At 34.7% G+C, this 20,081-nt stretch overlaps 1 protein-coding gene across 5 annotated transcripts in view; it reads left to right on the forward strand.

The window, feature by feature from the left end:
- Window positions 1–20,081, forward strand: part of AGL (amylo-alpha-1,6-glucosidase and 4-alpha-glucanotransferase) — a 38,401-nt gene that overhangs the window by 14,665 nt on the left and 3,655 nt on the right. For 4 of the 5 annotated variants that reach the window (XM_074832576.1, XM_074832575.1, XM_074832578.1 and 1 more), the window contains exons 13-33: window positions 895–1,018; window positions 1,586–1,749; window positions 2,277–2,378; window positions 2,615–2,767; window positions 2,848–2,998; window positions 4,137–4,261; window positions 4,372–4,484; window positions 4,611–4,745; window positions 5,271–5,401; window positions 5,987–6,123; window positions 7,800–7,933; window positions 9,072–9,247; window positions 11,022–11,124; window positions 12,365–12,590; window positions 13,027–13,138; window positions 13,469–13,604; window positions 15,471–15,583; window positions 17,368–17,579; window positions 18,140–18,237; window positions 18,782–18,869; window positions 18,961–19,094. In XM_074832576.1, coding sequence (XP_074688677.1) covers window positions 895–1,018; window positions 1,586–1,749; window positions 2,277–2,378; window positions 2,615–2,767; window positions 2,848–2,998; window positions 4,137–4,261; window positions 4,372–4,484; window positions 4,611–4,745; window positions 5,271–5,401; window positions 5,987–6,123; window positions 7,800–7,933; window positions 9,072–9,247; window positions 11,022–11,124; window positions 12,365–12,590; window positions 13,027–13,138; window positions 13,469–13,604; window positions 15,471–15,583; window positions 17,368–17,579; window positions 18,140–18,237; window positions 18,782–18,869; window positions 18,961–19,094 — 2,867 coding nt within the window. Of the gene's footprint in view, window positions 1–406; window positions 531–894; window positions 1,019–1,585; window positions 1,750–2,276; window positions 2,379–2,614; window positions 2,768–2,847; window positions 2,999–4,136; window positions 4,262–4,371; window positions 4,485–4,610; window positions 4,746–5,270; window positions 5,402–5,986; window positions 6,124–7,799; window positions 7,934–9,071; window positions 9,248–11,021; window positions 11,125–12,364; window positions 12,591–13,026; window positions 13,139–13,468; window positions 13,605–15,470; window positions 15,584–17,367; window positions 17,580–18,139; window positions 18,238–18,781; window positions 18,870–18,960; window positions 19,095–20,081 lie in introns of all 5 variants that reach the window. The other variant, XM_074832579.1, reaches the window with a different exon arrangement.

Here is a 20,081-nt window from a genome sequence, read left to right on the forward strand (position 1 = left end):
AAGTGGCTCTTAAATGCAGCCATTTCAAAACTTGTGTCATTCTTTCATTTATTGTTACTATTTTTGGAATGGTAACTTCAAAGGCTTAAACTGAAGTCTTCCTCATATTTCTTACCTTAACAGGTATCTCTTTTATCCACCTTTGTTCTTGCATTTTTAGTTAAGATCTTGTTTAACAAAAAACTGTAATTAGTTTAAAGTCTTCAGAGGATTTCCTAGAATTACTTAGTCCATAAATAGTCTCTGTAAAATAAAGATGGTTTTATGAATCTTACCTGGTATTAATATTTTTAATGAACTGCATATATGAATGACTCATTTATGTTTGGTTAACATTCATGTTAATGATTGCATATACATAGCTGACAATGGATGTCTTGCATTAAAAATGTATTATGATCTATAGGAGATGCTAGCAACAGCCAGATCAGTCAGACCTAATCTTTATGTGATAGCTGAACTCTTCACGGGCAGTGAGTACATTGACAATGTTTTTGTCAACCGCCTGGGAATTACCAGCCTGATTAGAGGTACAATAAGCAGTTGAAAATTATGTAGGATTGTCGTGTATGGTTTGGAGTTTTTAATGTGAAACTAACATTGGTATGCTTTTTTTTATTTTTCTTACATATTCCTGTTGTTTGCTTATGCAATTACCTCTTCTTCTTCGTGTTCTATTTAACTTCTCCTGTGTTGTACGCTAATTCTTGATTTTGCTTATGTTTGTGTGTCCTCTTCTGTATAACAACTTTTTTGTTCCTTAATTTTGGCTTTCTGTTTATCTTTGGTGCATGGCATTTTCCTATTGTCCAATCCCTGCCTAGCTTTGGAACTTGTCCTTTTTTGTATCTACCTTTCCCCTTTCTGTGGCTTTTTTGGCTGTGCTTTTTGCAGTACATGCTGGACACAGCTAGAAAATTGCGAGCCGATTTGTATGTAGTGGCTGAACTGTTCACAGGAAATGAGGAGCTGGACAATATCTTTGTGAATAGGCTGGGCATTACCTCCTTAATAAGAGGTAGGCTTGCTGTGTGTGTGGTCTCTTTCCAACGAGAGATTATAGATGACGTGCTTGTTCCAAGGAAAAGGTTTCTTCTGGATTATGCACTTTTAATTTCATACTCTGTAATCAGAAGTACAGTTTTTGTGTTGTGACTTTTTTGATACTGAGCAAAAAGTATAGTACTACCTGTAAAATAAAAGACGTCCTGCATTAGTTGACAGGTTAAAAATTTTGCTCTTATTCTAGTGAGAGAAAAAGAAGTTGTAGCACAGTTCTGCTATGCAAGTGCCGCATTGTGTCTGATTTTTGTTGCACGAGTTTCTTAAAGCCTATGAGACACAGTTTCAGATCTCCTTCTTTCTTGCTTTTTTCCTTAGCTTTCTCTACCTTAATATATTATAGCAAATGGAATACTCCAAGGTTGTGTATCCACATTGGAGAATATAATTATATGTGTGGGGTTTTTTTTAATGTTTGAACACACCAAAATAACAACTGCAAAATGCTGCATTAACATCTTTGTTCGTGCTGTACTCTGTGGTGGTTATTCTTATGCAAACACTTACCCATTTTGTTCTTTAGAGGCAATGACTGCTTATAATAGCCATGAAGAGGGAAGGTTAGTTTATCGTTTTGGAGGTGAACCTGTTGGCTCTTTTGTTCAGCCACGTTTGAGGCCTTTGATGCCAGCTATTGCTCATGCGCTGTTTATGGATATTACACATGATAATGAATGTCCAATTCAGGTGAGCACCTAAACCGAAACCCAAAGTTTACATTTAATGTTTTCTGAATTGATATTTCTGAACCATGGGAAGGCTTGGTGCAATCTGGATGTTTTTCCTGAATGGTATTTAGGAAAAATATGTTTCAGATCTTCAAGTTTGCATGCAGAAAATAAAATTTTATAACAATTCCCTCTGATGTTCAAGATTTTGTTTTTCAAGGGAAAAAGTATATAAAACTACTTAACAAGCTGGTTTGATTCTTTCATTCCAGCTACCATAAGTGGTTCTGTCTCTGCTTGTTAACCTGTTCTCCTAAGCTCCTGCTCTACAGGAGAGAATGAGAGTGTGTGGTGGGAATTGGAGTGCTTATTTCTGACTATTTCTCTTAAGTTGCTTTTGTTAGTGCTTTTATACTATTTTTTTTTAATAAATCTATTGTGATTGAGAATATGATGATCATGTGATCAGCAGCTCTGTTAAACTGAGTATATGTTCTGTATGCTGAGTTTGTTTCATTATTTATTATGTGGTTATTTTTAACATAGCACCGATCTGCGTATGATGCTCTTCCTAGTGCAATGATTGTTTCCATGGCATGCTGTGCTACAGGAAGCACCAAAGGCTATGATGAACTAGTACCACACCAGGTATGTGTCTACAGTTTAACTCCTAAGTTACTTTAAAAAATATAAACGTTATTCTTGTCCTATTACATATATTTTAATGTTGTTTATTTGAAATTCCAGTTTACCAGCTGGCATTACTTCAGATTGTCCAATATCATATGAAGCTTGAATTGATGGTGTAGTTGAGACCTCCAGCTGTTTTTTGGGTTATTTTTCCAGAGTAGTTGATATTTGCTTAAATCTTAATTTCTTTACAGATCTCTGTAGTATCTGAAGAGAGGTTTTATGCAAAATGGAATCCAGCAGCACACCTGAGTTCTGGTGAAGTTAATTTCCAAACAGGAATTCTAGCAGGAAGACTGGCTATAAACAGGCTGCATCAGGAGCTGGGGGCTAAAGGCTTTAATCAGGCAAGAAGTGAGGTTAACACTACGATTTCTCCATATTTATGTTCTGAGTAGGCACAGTTGCAATGGTGTGTCTTTTCTAGGTGTATGTAGATCAAGTTGATGAAGATATAGTGGCAGTGACAAGACACTGCCCTAACACACACCAGTCTGTTGTGGCTGTAAGTCGAACTGCCTTCAGGGATCCTAAAACTTCCATCTACAGTAAAGAAGTACCTGAAATGTGTATCCCAGGTAATAAGATTTCTTTTCAAGAGATGGCAGGTATATAAAAAATTCAAGTTACTTCCATGCTTTTTAACTTCAAACACATGAAATCAGTATGAGAATTTTCAGTATATAACACTCCTTTTATATGTACTAATGTGCATGCACCGAAAGAAACAATAACAAACTTACCTTGCTTAGGGTTTTCAAAGGCATTTATATTGAGTATACTTTCTACTGTAAGCTCCCTGTGAGGGTCTGGTTTTGTTTACTGTCTTGTTTGTGAACTGGTAAGAAATAGTTAACAGCAAGAGGGCTCATTGTACAGAGTTGGGTGGGATTACTATTTATTAAGTGTTATACTGGGGAAAAAGGCTAAAATCTCATCATATTTGTCGATGTCATTGCTATTCAGCTTTCTTATATATGAATATTTTTGTACTTTTAAAACACATCTTAAGAAACAACTTTGTACTGCATATGTTAATACAGATATAATAGGTAATACATAATAGTAATTAAATATGAAAGTATTTACTATACTTAATAATAGCAAATTATAATGACTTCTACACATTACCTGAACGTATTTCTGAAGAGAAGCTTTCCAAACTGATTTAAGCATACTCAGTTCTTTGAGTGTATGTGTGTGTCTGATTTTTAAAGTCAGTCACATTACATGTTAAGACATTTACAAGTGGCTGCAAGGCTTGTGTACCTTAGTTTGTAGATTACTGAAAGGATAGAGAAAATTAGAATATTTGAATATTAATAATAAGTTGTTACACTTTGAAGATAAACGATCTGTAGCTGCAGGTTAGAAACCAATCTGATACATTCCCCTAAAAGATAATAAGGAAACTAACAGAGCTGGTTATCAGGTTGTAATTTGCTAATTGTTGACTGATTTTTATAGTTAACTTATTATAAAATAACAAAATTTCACTGTTAAATACAATACAGCCAATGAATGTGTGATGAATATTTATAGGATATTTAAAACACTTGCCTGTATGTTCTGTCACATTAGGTTCTTTAGCTATACAACAGAGACTTGTATTTTGAATATTTAGGTTTCTAGTTTAGGTTTTGCTTCATGTTTCCAAAAGAATCGCTTTTCACTTAAAGTACCTTAACAGCTACAAAATGATCTAACTTTTCTTAGGAAAAATAGAAGAAGTAGTACTTGAGGCTAGGACTATTGAGAGAAGTACTGGTCCTTACAAAAAAGATGAACATTTTATAAATGGATTGCCTAATTTCACAATGGAACTCAGAGAGCATATCCAGGTAATTAGCCTCCTTCACACATGTTCTGATGTAATATTTTGTAATCTGTGATATTTTGTATTAGGAAAAAGACATTGAATTTCAGTTGCAAATGTGTTTTCTTTTCTAAGATTAAAGACAGTAAAATTATAAAGCAAGCTGGAACTGCCATAAAAGGGCCAAATGAATTTGTTCAAGAAATAGAGTTTGAAAAATTAACACCGGGAAGTGTAATAGTATTCAGGTACGTTATTATAATTGCCATATTGCTGTGTTAGTTAAAATAGAATGATACAATTCTTTGTTTTGAGACTTCAGAATAGTTATTGTAAGTGCTACATTTCTACAAATTATGCATTCGTATTTACAGAGTTAGTCTTGACCCAAAGGCACAAGAGGCTGTTGGTGTACTCCGCAATCACTTGATCCAGTTCAGCCCTCATTTTAAATCTGGAAGTCTTCCTGATGATCATTCAGCACCTATATTAAAAACATTATTTGCTTCGTGAGTATTATTTAAGTTTCTGAAGTAAAGCCAAGAGAACTACAGTGGGAGCAAAGAACAGTCTGTAAACTTAAAAGTGAGAATATTTTTGGGTGTTGTTGTTACTACGGTTGGATTTGGATTGTCAGAATGCAATAAAAACTCTGAGATACTCTTTTTATATGTATAATACTAACCAGGGTTAATACTTAAAAACTTCCCAGGCTCTTTTGTTCACGTTCTGTGTAGTTGCTGTTTAAAGCAGACTTACTCAAATAGAGCGCTTTTCAGTGTTGGGGTATGATTGTTCAGGGTTTCTACTTAATACTATGTTTCTAAATAAATAACAAAACACCTGAGCAGAACATCTCAGAACATCTGAAAAATCAGACTCTTCATTTCTAAGATTAAGTGGTGAGAGAGTTGGATATATTTGATTATTTTAATGTAAGTCTGAAACTAGAATTGTTTGTGAAATCCTTTCTCTGTTTCCCTACTAATGTTGCTTTGGCTTTGGAATTTTGTTTTCTCCACTGTTTTTTTCAGTATTGCATCTCAACTAACTTTGGCTGACCTAAATCAAGTACTGTATAGGTGTGAGGCAGAAGAACAAGAAGATGGTGGTGGTTGTTACAATATACCAAACTGGTCATCACTGAAGTACGCAGGTCTCCAAGGTAATAGTTTCAGCATTATTTTCTCTGTCAAGAAAAAAGTAAAATTGAGCTGCTCAATCTAGATCATACCTTAATGCTGTTTCATGACTAGTGCCATTGTTTGGATAAAAACCAGTAAGTTGTTTTTTCTGCTTGGCCATGCTCCTAATCAGTGTTGTACCCAGGAAATTGCATACTAAACCAGAAACACTCTCTCTCAATATTCTGGGATGCGAAATTAAGTTTCAATGTGTTTTAACACCAATGCGCTTGCTTTTAAAATAAAGAGAAAATACATTTATCTTCAGTGAAGAGTTAGATTAATTAAGCTCTAGGTGTCACTAGATTAGCGAGGAGTGTCGATCATTTATCAAATATGAATTCCATCATGCTTGGCTATGCCACAACTGTTTTCATAACTGTCTAGGATGTATGCTGAGGAAACTACAATTAAGTTGTATCCTGACTCATTCTGCAGATCAAGAGAAGTAATATGGTTAAATCCAGTTAAAGCATCTGTTGCTGTGTACCTTTTCCTCCTCAATTGTAATTGCTGTTTGTGATAATGGTGTGTTTTTAATACAGAGCTGGGTTTTGTATCTGCAGGGTTAATGTCAGTGATGGCAGACATTAGACCAAAGAATGATTTGGGTCATCCATTTTGTGATAATTTAAGATCTGGAGACTGGATGATTGATTATGTCAGTAATCGTCTGATTTCACGTGCAGGAGCCTGTGCAGAAGTAAGTAAAATTACTTACTTTGGTGACTTTGGGGTTTTAAATTACTAGTTCGTTTCCTTTTCAATTACTTTCAATTACAATTATATTTTTAAATTCAGTCTGTCTATAACATTTCTTGTTTAGGCAATTTCTTCTAGGAGATTAACTTGTTAATATGTTTTTCTTCCCTCAATCCTATTTAAGAATAGACTGCAAAAGAGGAGTGAAAAATATGTAAGGCATGGAGGGGTTGTTAGCTCTTACATAAAGGCCTACCGGGGTGCTTCCCTGTTTATTACTTTTCCTCAAATAAAAATGAAGTAACCATCTTTTTTAAGTACTTTCAAAAGAGGGCCTAAATACTACTAAGGCATACCTGATATGGTATAGTAAGACTGCAGAGTCAAGGACTGAGAAGATAGGAATTCCTAAGATTCACATTGCTTGTATAGCTGCATTACAATACAGTCCTTTCCTTTCTTTGTCATGTTTGATTTTCCTGCATGGCAATTGCTTATTCATTTCACAAGATGACCTGATTTGGGTAACTTACATAATGAATATAATACTAAAAGCTTTACCATTCTTATTTCATTTTGTTCCTGAAGTCAAGTGTAGTGATATAAAGCAGAAGAATGAATAAAGCAGTCTAGTGTTGTACTGAAGTAAATGCTTAATCTGACCTTGGAGACAGAGCTTTTCTAGAAAGGAAGTTAGTCTGTTATTTGCCAGATTTACTGCTCTTCAGAGACTGTTGCTTATTTTTTCTGAGTATTTTTTTGAGTTCTTAATTTGTAGTGTCTCATTCTTTTTTGCAGAAAATATAAAGTACCCATAGCTGTACTGAAGTCACATGAAACTAAACTTTACAACTTCACTGTTCACATAAGTAACTTCCCCTTCATAGTTTCCAGGTTAAAAGTATAGTATTGTCAGGTAATATATTGACATGTACTTTCTTTCTCTGTGCAGTCTTCATCTGCAAGGTTTAAATCTTCAGTGACTTTCTAGTAGGTTGTCACTATGTTCTTTAACAGTGCTAGAAGAGGAGAAATGCTTCCCAGGTGTCAAATATTTTGTGGTAACAGAAGGGTGGTGAAGCTCCAGAATCCTGAGTCCTAGACCCAGATCTGCAGTCACTTTCACTAGTGGCTGTACATAATTTAGCCTTCTGATAATTTTTCTATCCCTAGTCTCAAGCTTCATCTCTTCAGTCCTGTCTTTTTTTAAGCAATGAGACACCTCCTTCCCACACTTGGGTCGTGGCGATGTCTTTTGAGTTGCAGCTTTCCTTTGCTACTCAGTTTTAATAACTTCTTTGTGTTGTTTTTTTTCCTGCAAGACTAGAAAAATATAATCTCTTTCTATAGTTGATGTTCTTGTCCATTTATGTCATAGTACAGATTTTTTCCCTATAGACTACTTTTCTTAGAATTCATCTCTTAGCTGATATTTTGGAGCAAGAGGGTACAGCAATTCTACGACAAATATCTAGTATGGACAACTTCTTAGATGTAAATGGTTGTATGCAAGTGGTGTTATTAATAACTGAAGTTAACCTTATCTTTGGTCAAGCATAACTTGGGTATAATAAATGCACAAAAACTGTGATAAATACTTCCAACTAGATGGATCCTGAAAACACTGATTTTTGAACCCTAGTGTCATCAAGTTCTAATTAGATTGTATTTTAATAGGTTGGTAAATGGATGAAGGCCATGTTTGTCTATCTAAAGAGAATTCCACGTTACCTCATCCCATGTTACTTTGATGCCATATTAGTGGGTGCATACACAACGCTTCTGGATGTAGGATGGCATCAGATGTCTAGGTATGCTTGCTGTATCAGAGCTATAGAGGTATCTGTATATATTTTGAGTTTTATCTGCTGGAGAATGTAATTTGAGTATTTTCATACTCATCGAGTGTAAAAGGGTAAAACTGGTAGTGAGTGTCAAATCCATCTTCTAATGGTGGTGGTTTGGAAGGTTGAGAGTTCAGATGTCTATCCAGGGTTTGAATTTATAACTACTGTTGACATTATGCAGTAGGAGGAGGAAACCTTAAGCCAGCATTTCTTTGCCAGGCTTTGGAAACTTTTTTTTGCTTTCTTTGTATTTTAGTACAACTGCAATGATTCCTTAAAGTTCAGGGGGGGAAAAAGAAAATACCAGATTTTACTTGATGCTGATGCTTTATTCAACATTTCTTTTCTAACAAAGCTAAATGTCTTTCATTATCTGAGCAATTTGCTTAGTTCTTCAAATAACTGTTTAATCTTCATTGTCTGTTTGTCCTTTGTTTCTTGGAAAGGGAGATTGATTTAATGGAGGCTTTATTCTAGCTATGAACATTCTGAACAAATCAGTATTGTTTTGTAAAAATACAGATGTTAAAATGGGAATAGAATCTGGTATGGCTGTTAACTCATGGAAAGTAGTATATTATGAAAAAATGCTTAGAGATGAACTAGTCAGAATGAAGGTCACATTATTTTAGACAATGTGTTAACTGACTTAGTGATTTACAATTTTTTATATATATGAATATATATAAAAATGTGGTGATCTTTAAAAATACTGACTAGGTTTGACAAACTTTTGTTCATAGTAAAATATCTTTTCTCATATTTTTGAGGTCTTAAGCCTGTATGTAAGCATCAAGTAAACCAAACCAATTTCTTTTTTACCTTTTTTTCCTAAAAGTATTTGACGTAAACACTCCCTTTGGCATTAATAAATTAAAATTTAAGGCTAATACTGGGCACCCATTTTGGGGGAAAAAAGTGATTTACAAATGAAATCATATGTACAAAAGTAGTTAATACAAAATCCTAATATTAACTCATTGTTAGTTAATTATATTTATTATGCATAATACTTATAATAGTGTTTTGTAAGTGAAAAAGGGTACATTTTATAGACTGATATTGCTGAATGTAAAGTTATTTTAATTATGTTGAATTACAGCTTTGTACAGAATGGATCAACATTTGTTAAACACCTTTCCCTGGGTTCAGTCCAGATGTGTGGGATAGGAAAATATTGTTGTCTGCCAGATCTGTCTCCTTCTTTACATGATGTTCCCTATAGGCTGAATGAGATTACAAATGAGAGAGAGCAGTGTTGTGTTTCCTTGGCAGCTGGTAAGTGAGGACAACATTAAAAAAAAGAAAAAAGTCTTCCAAAATAGTTAAGCTGTTTTAGTAACTATATTAAAATTGTCTCCATTGTGCTTAAAATCCATATGTCAGCAACCATGTATGAAATGTAGGTAGCAGTTTTCCTCACTTTTCCCTGTGTTTTAATTGGCCAATATTAAAAATATGGGAGTTTTGTCTAGCATTACTTCTTGGGACAACTATTGTGTTACTGCTCTTGGGGGGTGGGAGGGGGAGCCTATAAACTCTTTAGTTAGAGACATTTTTAGCTATATCCAGTTTTATCATATATGAAGATCCACAAATATATTCTCTTTCTTTCTAGAACACTTGCTTGAAATGAATATACTTAGTATGATAGATTTTTAGTTTACCTTTTTTAAATATGAATTTAAGAACTGAATTGTAATGAAGTACAAGAGTGAATTTATTGTTTACAAGTTCTCAGAAAAAGAAAGAACCATTAGCAGACCAGAAGAATGCCTGATTTGAAACCGTCTCCAAAAGGAAAGAGCATAAAAGCAGTCAGCAAATAGTGTTTATACCTCCGAATGTTCTGCCAGCGTCTGGCAGTCTTTGAATTGGGCACTTTCCTATGTCAAAAGTATTATCTTCTGTGTTTAGTGGCTGAGAATGAATTTATTTTTGTTCTGAGTTGGCCCATTCCTTTTCTGAAACCATAGAAACTTTTAACATTCATAGATTCTATGGCATCTGTCTCACTGGGGTGTTTATTTTCTTCTTTTTGCCATCTGTCTGTTTCTCATGGAATCTTACTGCTTTTAGTTTCTGGTTTTTAGTAACATTCCATTTGCCTGCTCTACTGTTACCTAGAAGCACAGAGGCACAATGTTCCCTTAAATTGGTCATAAAGATTAATTACACTAAAGGGTTTGGGTTTTAAATATTCCCTTCACATACTCACTGGTAGTTGTGTCTGAGATTTTTTAACTTGTATATGGATTGTCATTCTCAAGTGCTGTTGCCATATACTATAAAATTGTGGAGGTGTGGAGGCCATATTTGAGTGTTAGCAAATACTTTGGAAAAGTAAGTGGTAGAAGTTAAAATGTCGCTCTATCAAGCACGCACAAGAGACTGCTCTTTTGAAACTTTACCATATGGAATTTTTTGTTTGATAGATTAAAAAAGTTAATAAATGGAAGATGAGACAAGGATGGACCTTACTGTTTTAATTATTATGCTTTATCAATCAGAATAATTCTGAAAGTTATATGTTATAATGTCTGCAGTAAGATGTAGTTCTAGAAGCTGCTGCAAAAGAGAAGCACAATTCCTTTTATAGTGGCTGAGAACAGTTTTGGGCTGAAGAAATTCATAGCTCTCCAGTTTTATCCCCTTTATGCTACTGAGATGGCATGGCTCTCATACATAAACTCTTGCCAACAAAGCATTGTAAATCTTGTAGTTCTTTTTGTTAGCTTTCTTTCCACTGCTTTTAATTAGAGGATGGCACTTAGTTAAGTTTCAAAGTGATTTAGTAAAAATTTAAATGTGACTGTTACTGATATGAGAAATTTTGTTGCATGATCTTGAAATTCTAGAAGATACCGTTCCAAAATGAAGTTTTATTACATTTTATCAAGAACTTGGTCTAGTAGATTGTTTAAATATCTTAATCTAGGAAAAAATTATACGTGTGAATATATTTTTTTCTTCTGCTTATTTTAACATACATGTGTGCTTGGAGATTTCTGCCATATCAATAAATGAGATGAACAATGACTTTTCTTTTTAGGTTTACCTCACTTTTCTTCTGGAATTTTTCGCTCTTGGGGAAGGGATACCTTTATTGCACTGAGAGGTCTAATGTTAGTTACTGGGCGCTATCTAGAAGCAAGGTAAGACTGACTTAATGTTAGTTTTTACTGGGTTTGCAGGTAGTTAAGAAAAAGGCATGCTCTCAAAACCTGAGATGACACACAAGCTGGTAGAAACAGTTGATGTGCAGTATAAAACTTTAATGGCCCTAGACAGATTTGGGAGTTCTTTCTGAGTGGAATTAAAAATACTACTCAAATGGTTCTCTTTTGCTTTCTTAGCACTGATATGAAGCTGATGTTCTGTATAGATGAGGTAGTTTTGACCCCTGTAGTACTAGTGCTTGTCCTTAAAGTGATTCACATGTACTTGCGTCATTGTTGCTGAGCGGTAATTTCAAAATTGCTTACTTAAAAATTTGAAGTAGCAAGAGAATACTATTTTAATCAGAAAGGTATGATTGCATGATTATTGCGAATTTTTTTTTTTTTGGTAACTGCTAGTATTTGTCTATTAATAACTAGAAACCAGCTAACTGTGGATTGTTGCAATCTGATGTCTGTAAATGTTTAACCTGACAAATGAGACAGATATAAGTCAGATCTATTGATTTGGTATTTTCATTAATCTTTTAATTTGTATGGAGCTTGCCACATGATACAAACATAAAAATTAATTATTTTAAGTTAGCATGTATTTTTGCTCTTGTACATTTGGCCAGCTATTACCTTTCTCATGCAATAAGATCTGCAATCTACTAGTATGTTTATATTCCCTTTTAAAGCTAGTTGGAATCCATGTTTTCTGCAAGGTATGCGCAACGGTTCTCATATGAAACTTCTCATAACCTCAGCTGCTGTCACCTCTCTGTATTTTAATAGGAAATTCCCATCTACTCCTGCCCTCCGTCCCCATTCCACCCCACCCACCAGAATGGATACCAGGGTAATCGTAAACAATGTCAATAAAAACCTTCCCTGTGACCTCAGTGGGATTTGGATTTAGGCTCTATATCACTACCTATGAAAAAGCAAACTAGTATTAGCAGATGTTGTATGTTTTGTACAAACTGATTTAAATGTATTCATGTTGGGGAACTTACAGGGAATAGATGACTTTTTATCGTAAAAGAAGTTCATGCTTAAATGAAGTAATTTGTAGCTTTCAACAGCAAACGTTTGGCATCTGTCTTTAAGATCCTGTTTGTCTCCTTGACTTACTTTGCTATTAAGGTAAACTTGTATGCTTTGTACATAATACTTGGTCCAATAATGGCTTTGAAAGTAACTTAGTCAAGACTGTATTTTTCTTTTGTTCTAGAAACATCATTTTAGCATTTGGTGGGACTTTAAGACATGGTCTCATTCCCAATCTGCTTGGCCAGGGCACACATGCCAGATACAACTGTCGTGATGCTGTATGGTGGTGGCTTCAGTGTATCCAGGACTACTGTAAAATTGTTCCAAATGGATTAGATATTCTTAGGTGTCCTGTTTCTAGGATGTACCCAAGAGATGACTCTTCTCCTCAGCCTGCAGGCACTATGGTAAAGATCACTTCTGATTTATGTATTTAACACAACTATGAATTTTTAATGAAAGGATGGAATTTCTCTAGCTACAATAACCTGTAGTTATCTGTTGCTTATGGTGAAATTTTATTATAGCACAAGAATTCCATATTTTAGGCACTTTTGATTACATCTGCATCACATGATGAGACAGGTGCAGGGGGTTGGGGATGGAGGAAAAAAAATCCATCCATTTCTAACTCTTCTTTGCTATTTGTCTCAAAAATCTTTACATTAAAAATTGTATACAGTGTATTGCCATTGACAAAGATGGTACTGAAAATGTTAGATGCTTTATTTTTGAAGTATCATAAACTAGAGGCTAAGAATTGCTACTGTTTGCACATTAGAGCCTTTCTATTTGTTTTTCATCTTGCCTTTCACATATCATCCAAACACATAATCAACCTAGGATCAGCCACTTTATGAAGTAATACAGGAAGCAATGCAACGACACATGGAAGGCATAAGTTTCCGAGAAAGGAATGCTGGTCCGCAGATAGATCAGAACATGAGAGATGAAGGTAACATATAGAACACTTGCTATGCAATTCAGAAGATGATGATTATATTTTGTACTTCTTTTCCTCTAGCTGTGGAGTATGTTTTTGAAAAAATAATTGTTTAATGCAACTAAACATTTAATCTTTAAAAAGTGCCTAATTGTTTATTATCAGCAGCTGGTTATATGTCATAGTACAATTTATCTTTAAACAAAAGTTCACTTAAAGTACAGTTACCTTCAGAAACCCACCTCAGATCTCTTGTTTGGAGATTTGGGCTGGGGGGTGGGGCAGCTGGGGTTTTGTTTTGTTTGTAATACAGACTTAACACCTGATATTCTTGCTTGGCAGGTTTTAATGTAACTGCAGGTGTTGACCATGAAACTGGCTTTGTCTTTGGAGGGAACCGCTTCAATTGTGGCACTTGGATGGATAAAATGGGAGAGAGTGATAGAGCTCACAACAGAGGAATTCCAGCTACTCCAAGGTACAAAATCCAGGCTTGGGTGGGGAGGTGTGGTTAATTATTTTTTTAACTGAAGTTCTTCTGCAGAACTACTATGCCTTCCACTAACACAACTGAGAGGTGATCTTTCAAATGTTTGAAATGTTTCTGCCTACTAAAATGTTAATGGTAATTTTTTTCCTTTGTGCTGATTTGAAGATAAAAAGGTCTATTCTTAGCAGGTGAAGCCCTCAGCTTCTGGCATGGTCTTAGCTCCCTGCAAAGAGTCGACTTGAATTCAAGTAGTAAAATATAATTTAGGAAAAACTGTATACTTGTAGTACTAGCAGTACTTTGTTATTTAGACTTACAGGAGATTGATTGTTGTGTTGTTTGAATACTTCTTACTTAGAATTAAAAAATATCTACAATGTCTGTTTTTTAAGTTGAGATTAAACATTTTAAAAATAAGCTCTTTACTATGTGGTAGCAAACTGCTGCAGGCATCCTTGCTTGAGTTTGGTACAGCATCAGTTTCAAATCGATTGCCATCTGTGGGTGAGAACTGAAGGAAAACATTCCCTTGCTTAACAAGTCAGGCATTTTAATTGGGAACCAAGAGAGGTTGAGGTACCTGTCCTAAAGAGGCTAAACTGGTGATGCTGGAGAAAAATTTTGCATCAATCGGGCAGTAAAACTCAGTGATATAATATGAATGTTACGCATATGGTGATACCTGATTATCACTTGAAAAAAGAAGCAAGTCCAAGAAGTGCATTTAGTGCTTATTTTAATGCTTCACTTCTGACTTATGGCAGAAATATCACTTAAGTTACCAAAGTGCATGTGCAGATGAGAACCTCTGTATTGAACTGTTTTAACATCAGAGGACCAAGTTGTTTGGGGCTGATCCTTTTTTCATGTTCTTAATTGCTGATATAAAATTATCTTAAACCTGTGCAAATTAGCTGGGTATGATAATACCACTTTAAGTTAGTCTATTGTACAGAAAAAAAGTATCTGTTAGCCAGTTTACTACCAAGCTAGTTTCCTGACTGTTCATTGATAGAAAGCCTTGCTTGTTTTCCACTTTCTTCTGTTGCTCCTTCATCAGGTAGAATCCCACTGATCTAAACAAAGTAAATTGACACAGTCTGCTTATGCTAATGTTCTCTTATTCTTGGCCCTTCATGGAACTCAAAAGTACCCTAAAAACTGAGGGTGCCTAGAAGTGGCCCATAAGCTTCAGTGTAGATCAAGTTAAGATACGTGTTTAGGGAAAAAAATATCCTAAATCATGCCTACACAGTGCTGTCGGAACTGAGCTACAACACAGGAAGGATATCTGAGTCATTGGTATCTTTCTGAAATCATATCTTAGTGTACAGCAGCAGCCAGAAAAGCTAATAAAAAATAATAATACCGTGTGTCATCAGTAAACGTTTTCAGAACAAGACAGAGGGCATCATTCTGCCTCTTTGAAACCTTGCACCTGCAAGATGCACTTGTATCTTAAGTGTTATGTGTGGTGCTGGTCTCAAGAAGGACATATAAAGGGTGGTACAGAGAAGGGCAGCTAAAACTCAAAGGGATGGAGTAGCTGCCTTGCAAGGAGAGATTGAAATGTTTAAGGACCCTTCATTTTCAAGAGAATATGGGTGAAAGAGGCATGTATGAAGCTTAGAAAATCATAACAGTAGTGATGATGATGGAACTGTTATTCACAAAACACTGCAATACTGTAGAACTTTGGGATGCTTATATAGGAGAAATAGGGAATAGTAGGAGAAGAGGGAAGAATAAAGTGTCTAAATAAGGTACTTAAAGACAATTTTTTTTTGTTACTTATTGAACTTTAATAGCCACCTTAAAGTAATTCTTGGGCTTTTTTTATCATTGTTATTTTAGAGATGGCTCTGCTGTGGAAATTGTTGGCCTGTGCAAGTCAGCTGTTCGCTGGTTGATGGATTTATCTGGGAAAAATGTGTTTCCATTCCGTGGAGTCACTGTAAAAAGACATGGTAAAAACAGGCACATGTCATAATTGTATTATTGGAGTATAAAAATAAGTAAAACGATGAAATTATGGCCATATAACATCAGGGATGATTACCAAACTACTCAAGAAGGTTTAGGGTTAAACAGGGAAAAACTTCAGAAAGTATCTTGTATGATTAAAATCTTTTGTTGCTACAAAAACGTATTAAGAGTTGATATTGTCTTGTCAGTATTTCAGATATTTTATTCCATGTATTGAGGTGTGGATTACAAAGGAACCTTGGAGTCTCAATACCATTTCTCAAAATGGATATTTGATAGGATTATTATGTATTATGATGATACACATCATTCATTACAAGAATGCTAAGTAAAATGACACAAGACACTTCTTTTTCTTTTATATTTTTTTTTTTCCCCCCCAATATTCACAACACAGAAAACCACTTCTGGTGAATATTTACATAAATAGATGTCCCTTATGTTTCAGAGGGATACTGCTCTGGTTACAAAGTTACTTTACTTTGAGCTTACCTAGCGCAAGGGAATATACATGCCCTGTAAAGCCTTTTTGATTCTTTGGTAAAGGATAATATTGGAAAACAATTAATTTAATGGCTCATTTTATTTTACAAAACCTGAATGTTTTGGGGTGGGTTTTTTTTTTTCCTGGTGGTCCTAGACAGTATAGATTCTTAGGTCATGAACTTACCTGTCACTTCAGGATTTCTTAAAATATATGGCTAGAGTAAGACAATTAAGAATTCAGTACACAGCAATACTATAATCTGTCGATGTAGAAATAATATTTATAGGACTTGTCTTACCTTTTTTGTTCCAGAATCATAAGCAACTTTTTTAGATTCAGTTTGATGTGTATATACTCCCTACTGTTGTTAATCTCATGTAACTGGGTTTCAATTTCATTCATCTGCTGCTGAATCTGTTTTAAAACCAGTCTTAATTCCTATTTGTGATCTCTGCCTTGTTTCTGAAGAATAGGCTTAGTGTTAGTTTCTAGGTTTTTTTGTTCTTCTGGCAATACCATATTTCAATTTTGGTAGTATTTTCCTTTTTGCTATACTCCAGTTGTAGTTTAAGAAAACAGGTAATACTTCTATACTCAATGTAAAACTAATGTACAATTCTTTACTATTTTTGTTTTTTTCATAAAAGCATTGCTTATTTAAGATGTTGTGTATCTTGGTCAGGAAGATATCCCTAGCACAATCCTGCTGATTAAAACCTGATGTTTTTCTAGTCTCACTTGAAGGTTCAGTGAGCTGTTCCTGTGAACTGTAGAATTAGCCTAAACATGGGGAATCACTAGCTGGAGAGGTGATCCTAGGTCTGCTCTTATCTTAAGTGTCAGAAATTCAGGAGGAGAAAGCTTTTAAAAGTGACACTTACCCTAATGTTTTGACACTCTTCGAAGTCTCCAAAATAGCAAGTATATGTATATCAAGTACTATAAAAGCATGTTACCATGCTGAAATGTTAATTGTAAATTTTAAACTTAATTAAGTATTTACTATAGATCACAGTACCTCATACTATTTGCTCCTAGCTAACTGCAAGTTAGAAAATGTTGTGTAAAAAAAGTTGTGCATGTGTTGGACTTGATCTTCAGTATGATACAACTTCCAGAGAAATAAGCTTTTGCAATGCTACGATGGCTTTTATTGTGTTAGGAGTATCTTATGTAAGACTTCAATAAGCAAAACAGTAAAAGTAGACATAAGCATACTTGTGGTATAACTGCTGTGGCTGTTCTCAGAAAATAAAACCTGTATGTAACATCCTGCAGGAAAGGAGGAGACTATCACCTATGATGAGTGGAACAGAAAAATTCAAGGACACTTTGAAAGGCTGTTCTTTGTCTCTGAGAACCCAGCAGATCCTAATGAGAAACATCCAAACCTTGTTCACAAACGTGGAATTTATAAGGACAGCTATGGAGCTTCAAGTCCATGGTGTGATTACCAACTCAGGCCAAATTTTACAATAGCAATGGTTGTGGTAAGTGATGAGGAATGGGGGGAAGCGTTTGCACTTAAAATTTTATTATTGAACTAAGCTTGGATTGTAAGGTTCATCTGCATGGCATTATATCAGGAACACATATTGCTTAGAATAACTTTTTGAAAGCTTTTCTTATCTATGCTTTTATTATTGGTCCATTTTGGAGTATCTCTTAAAAATACATCCTTGACAGGACTTATCTAAATGAAGTTGCTGTCCAGTGTATAGCTAGGATAAATTTGCAGTGTTCACTGTATTCAGAATGTTAGGTCTGGGAGGTTGCTTTTCCTGTCAAATTAGCTAAAAAGCATGGGTTGTTTGTTTTTATCAGGTTGGTAAAGAGCTTCAGTAATAATACTTGAAAAGGGTATTTAAAATGAAATAAAAATTTAAAAACGCACTGGATAGCTTCTGTCTTCTTCCTTGCTATGACTTATAGGTTCCAGAAGTTGATCCAGTAATAAAAAGCATAGGCCTTTTGTGGTCTTCTACATTTTTATACACAGTCTTATGTGTGTACATGCACAGAGTTTACTCATTAAATCTTATTTTGTTAGGCCCCTGAGTTGTTCACACCTGAGAGAGCTTGGAAAGCTCTGCAGATAGCAGAGGAAAAACTGCTTGGTCCTTTAGGCATGAAAACTTTAGACCCTGAGTAAGTATAGTAGAGATATGAGTAAGTGTTACCTACAAAACATGACACTAGGAATTATTTGATATGTTGGGATAGTATTTCTTTTGTTAAAATCATCCTATATACCTGTGAAATAAGGCTGCAATAAATACTTCCAGAACAATTATTTTGCTGTTCTAAAAGTCCATGCAATTGATTTACATAGAAAATCACCAGGTGTTTTTGGATGCCACACAGTAAGCAAGTCAAATTTGGTATTATAAAAGATTTTGAATTTGCATCTTGATAGATACTTATATATGATATAGTGCACAGCACTACACTTTGAGTAAAAGCATAAGGGCAAAATTATGAATTCAAGTCATTCCAAGACTTTAACCATTTTCCTACTAGTTTAAACCATATTTGGAATTTCATTGTCATGTAAAATACAGAACCTGGTGGAGATCTCCCTAACTTAACCATCATTAAATGTAAATGCGATGACAAATTTTTGGTTCATTTCTACGTTCATTTCTATGCATCATTTTTGTTAAGGCTTTGTTTGCATTTTTTTTTCTTACAGTGATATGGTTTACTGTGGAGTATATGATAATGCTCTTGACAACGACAACTATAATGTAGCCAGAGGTTTTAATTATCACCAAGGACCTGTAAGAGCCAGTTTCTTCAATTTTAGAAAAAATGCTGTCACCTTTTCAAACTGACAACTGTAACAATAATCTCTTTTCGTTCTTTGCTTAGGAATGGCTGTGGCCAATTGGATATTTTCTTCGTGCCAAATTGTACTTCTCAAAGTTGATCGGTCCAGAGATATATGCAAAAACTGTGGTTATGATTAAGAATGTTCTTTCTCGCCACTATGTTCACCTTGAAAGGTGAGGCATCAGTTAACAGAGATTCAAAATACTCATTCAAGCTAGTGGTATTGACTATCCAACTGCATGTAAAAGTACAGATCTATAATATAAACAGCACCTGTTTTCTACATATGAAGTTCACCGCTATGTGCTATTGCAGATCTCAAGTCAGGTTTCAAGTACAGCTGAAATCTAGTGTTCTTCATAGATTGCAGAACTAATAATACTTACCATGTGAAAACCGGGTGAAATAAACCTTATGTAAAAATTGGGATCTAATTTCATACAAAAAAATGAGTTTCAGAAAAAAAGTTAGTAAATTGTTTTTTTCAAAAATAAAAATATTTTAAAACAACCTGCAAAACAAAATAGTTAAAGGGCTAATAGTGACAGATCAAAACTTTGGCGGATAAGCTGATGCAAAATATTGTTAGGATTTCTTGTGTTATAAATGAGGAAATTAGTATGACAGTGTTTCAGAATCTTAGTGACTTTGATGTTCTAAGGAGGCAGAGGAGCTTGGTTACGGCCCTTAAATGTTCCTTTGTGTTTTGAGCTCTCCGCCCACCAAACCCACGCTATTTTTCCCCTTTTTCTATCTGTTGTATTTTTAATTCTTAAGGATTTGAGACAAACGAAAACAAAACAAAGATTTTGCCCTTGATATCTCTTCCATATAATCTGTTCTGCAGTACTTCAAATATGCATTTATTTGAGCAACATTTATAAGAGTAACTCAGTAGGACTGGTCATGACAGAAGGGTTTGTCTGACCACACGAGGAAGAAGAGGGGTTTGTTAAGCAACTTTTTGCCTCATGTAGTGTCTTGTTTGGTAGTATTACCAAATAACTTGCAGTTTGGTAACACTGTTTTTTCTGGTTTACTGAAGTAGTGTAACTTTACTCAGCTTTGCTATTTAATTTGTGTACAGAATTACTAATGTAGCAACGGCCTCAACTTAGAAGTATTTCTTTAAGTATGTTAGTTTGTGAGGTTTTTTATTC

This window comes from Strix aluco, chromosome 8 (genome assembly GCF_031877795.1).
Source record: "Strix aluco isolate bStrAlu1 chromosome 8, bStrAlu1.hap1, whole genome shotgun sequence".
Lineage (NCBI taxonomy): Eukaryota > Metazoa > Chordata > Aves > Strigiformes > Strigidae > Strix > Strix aluco.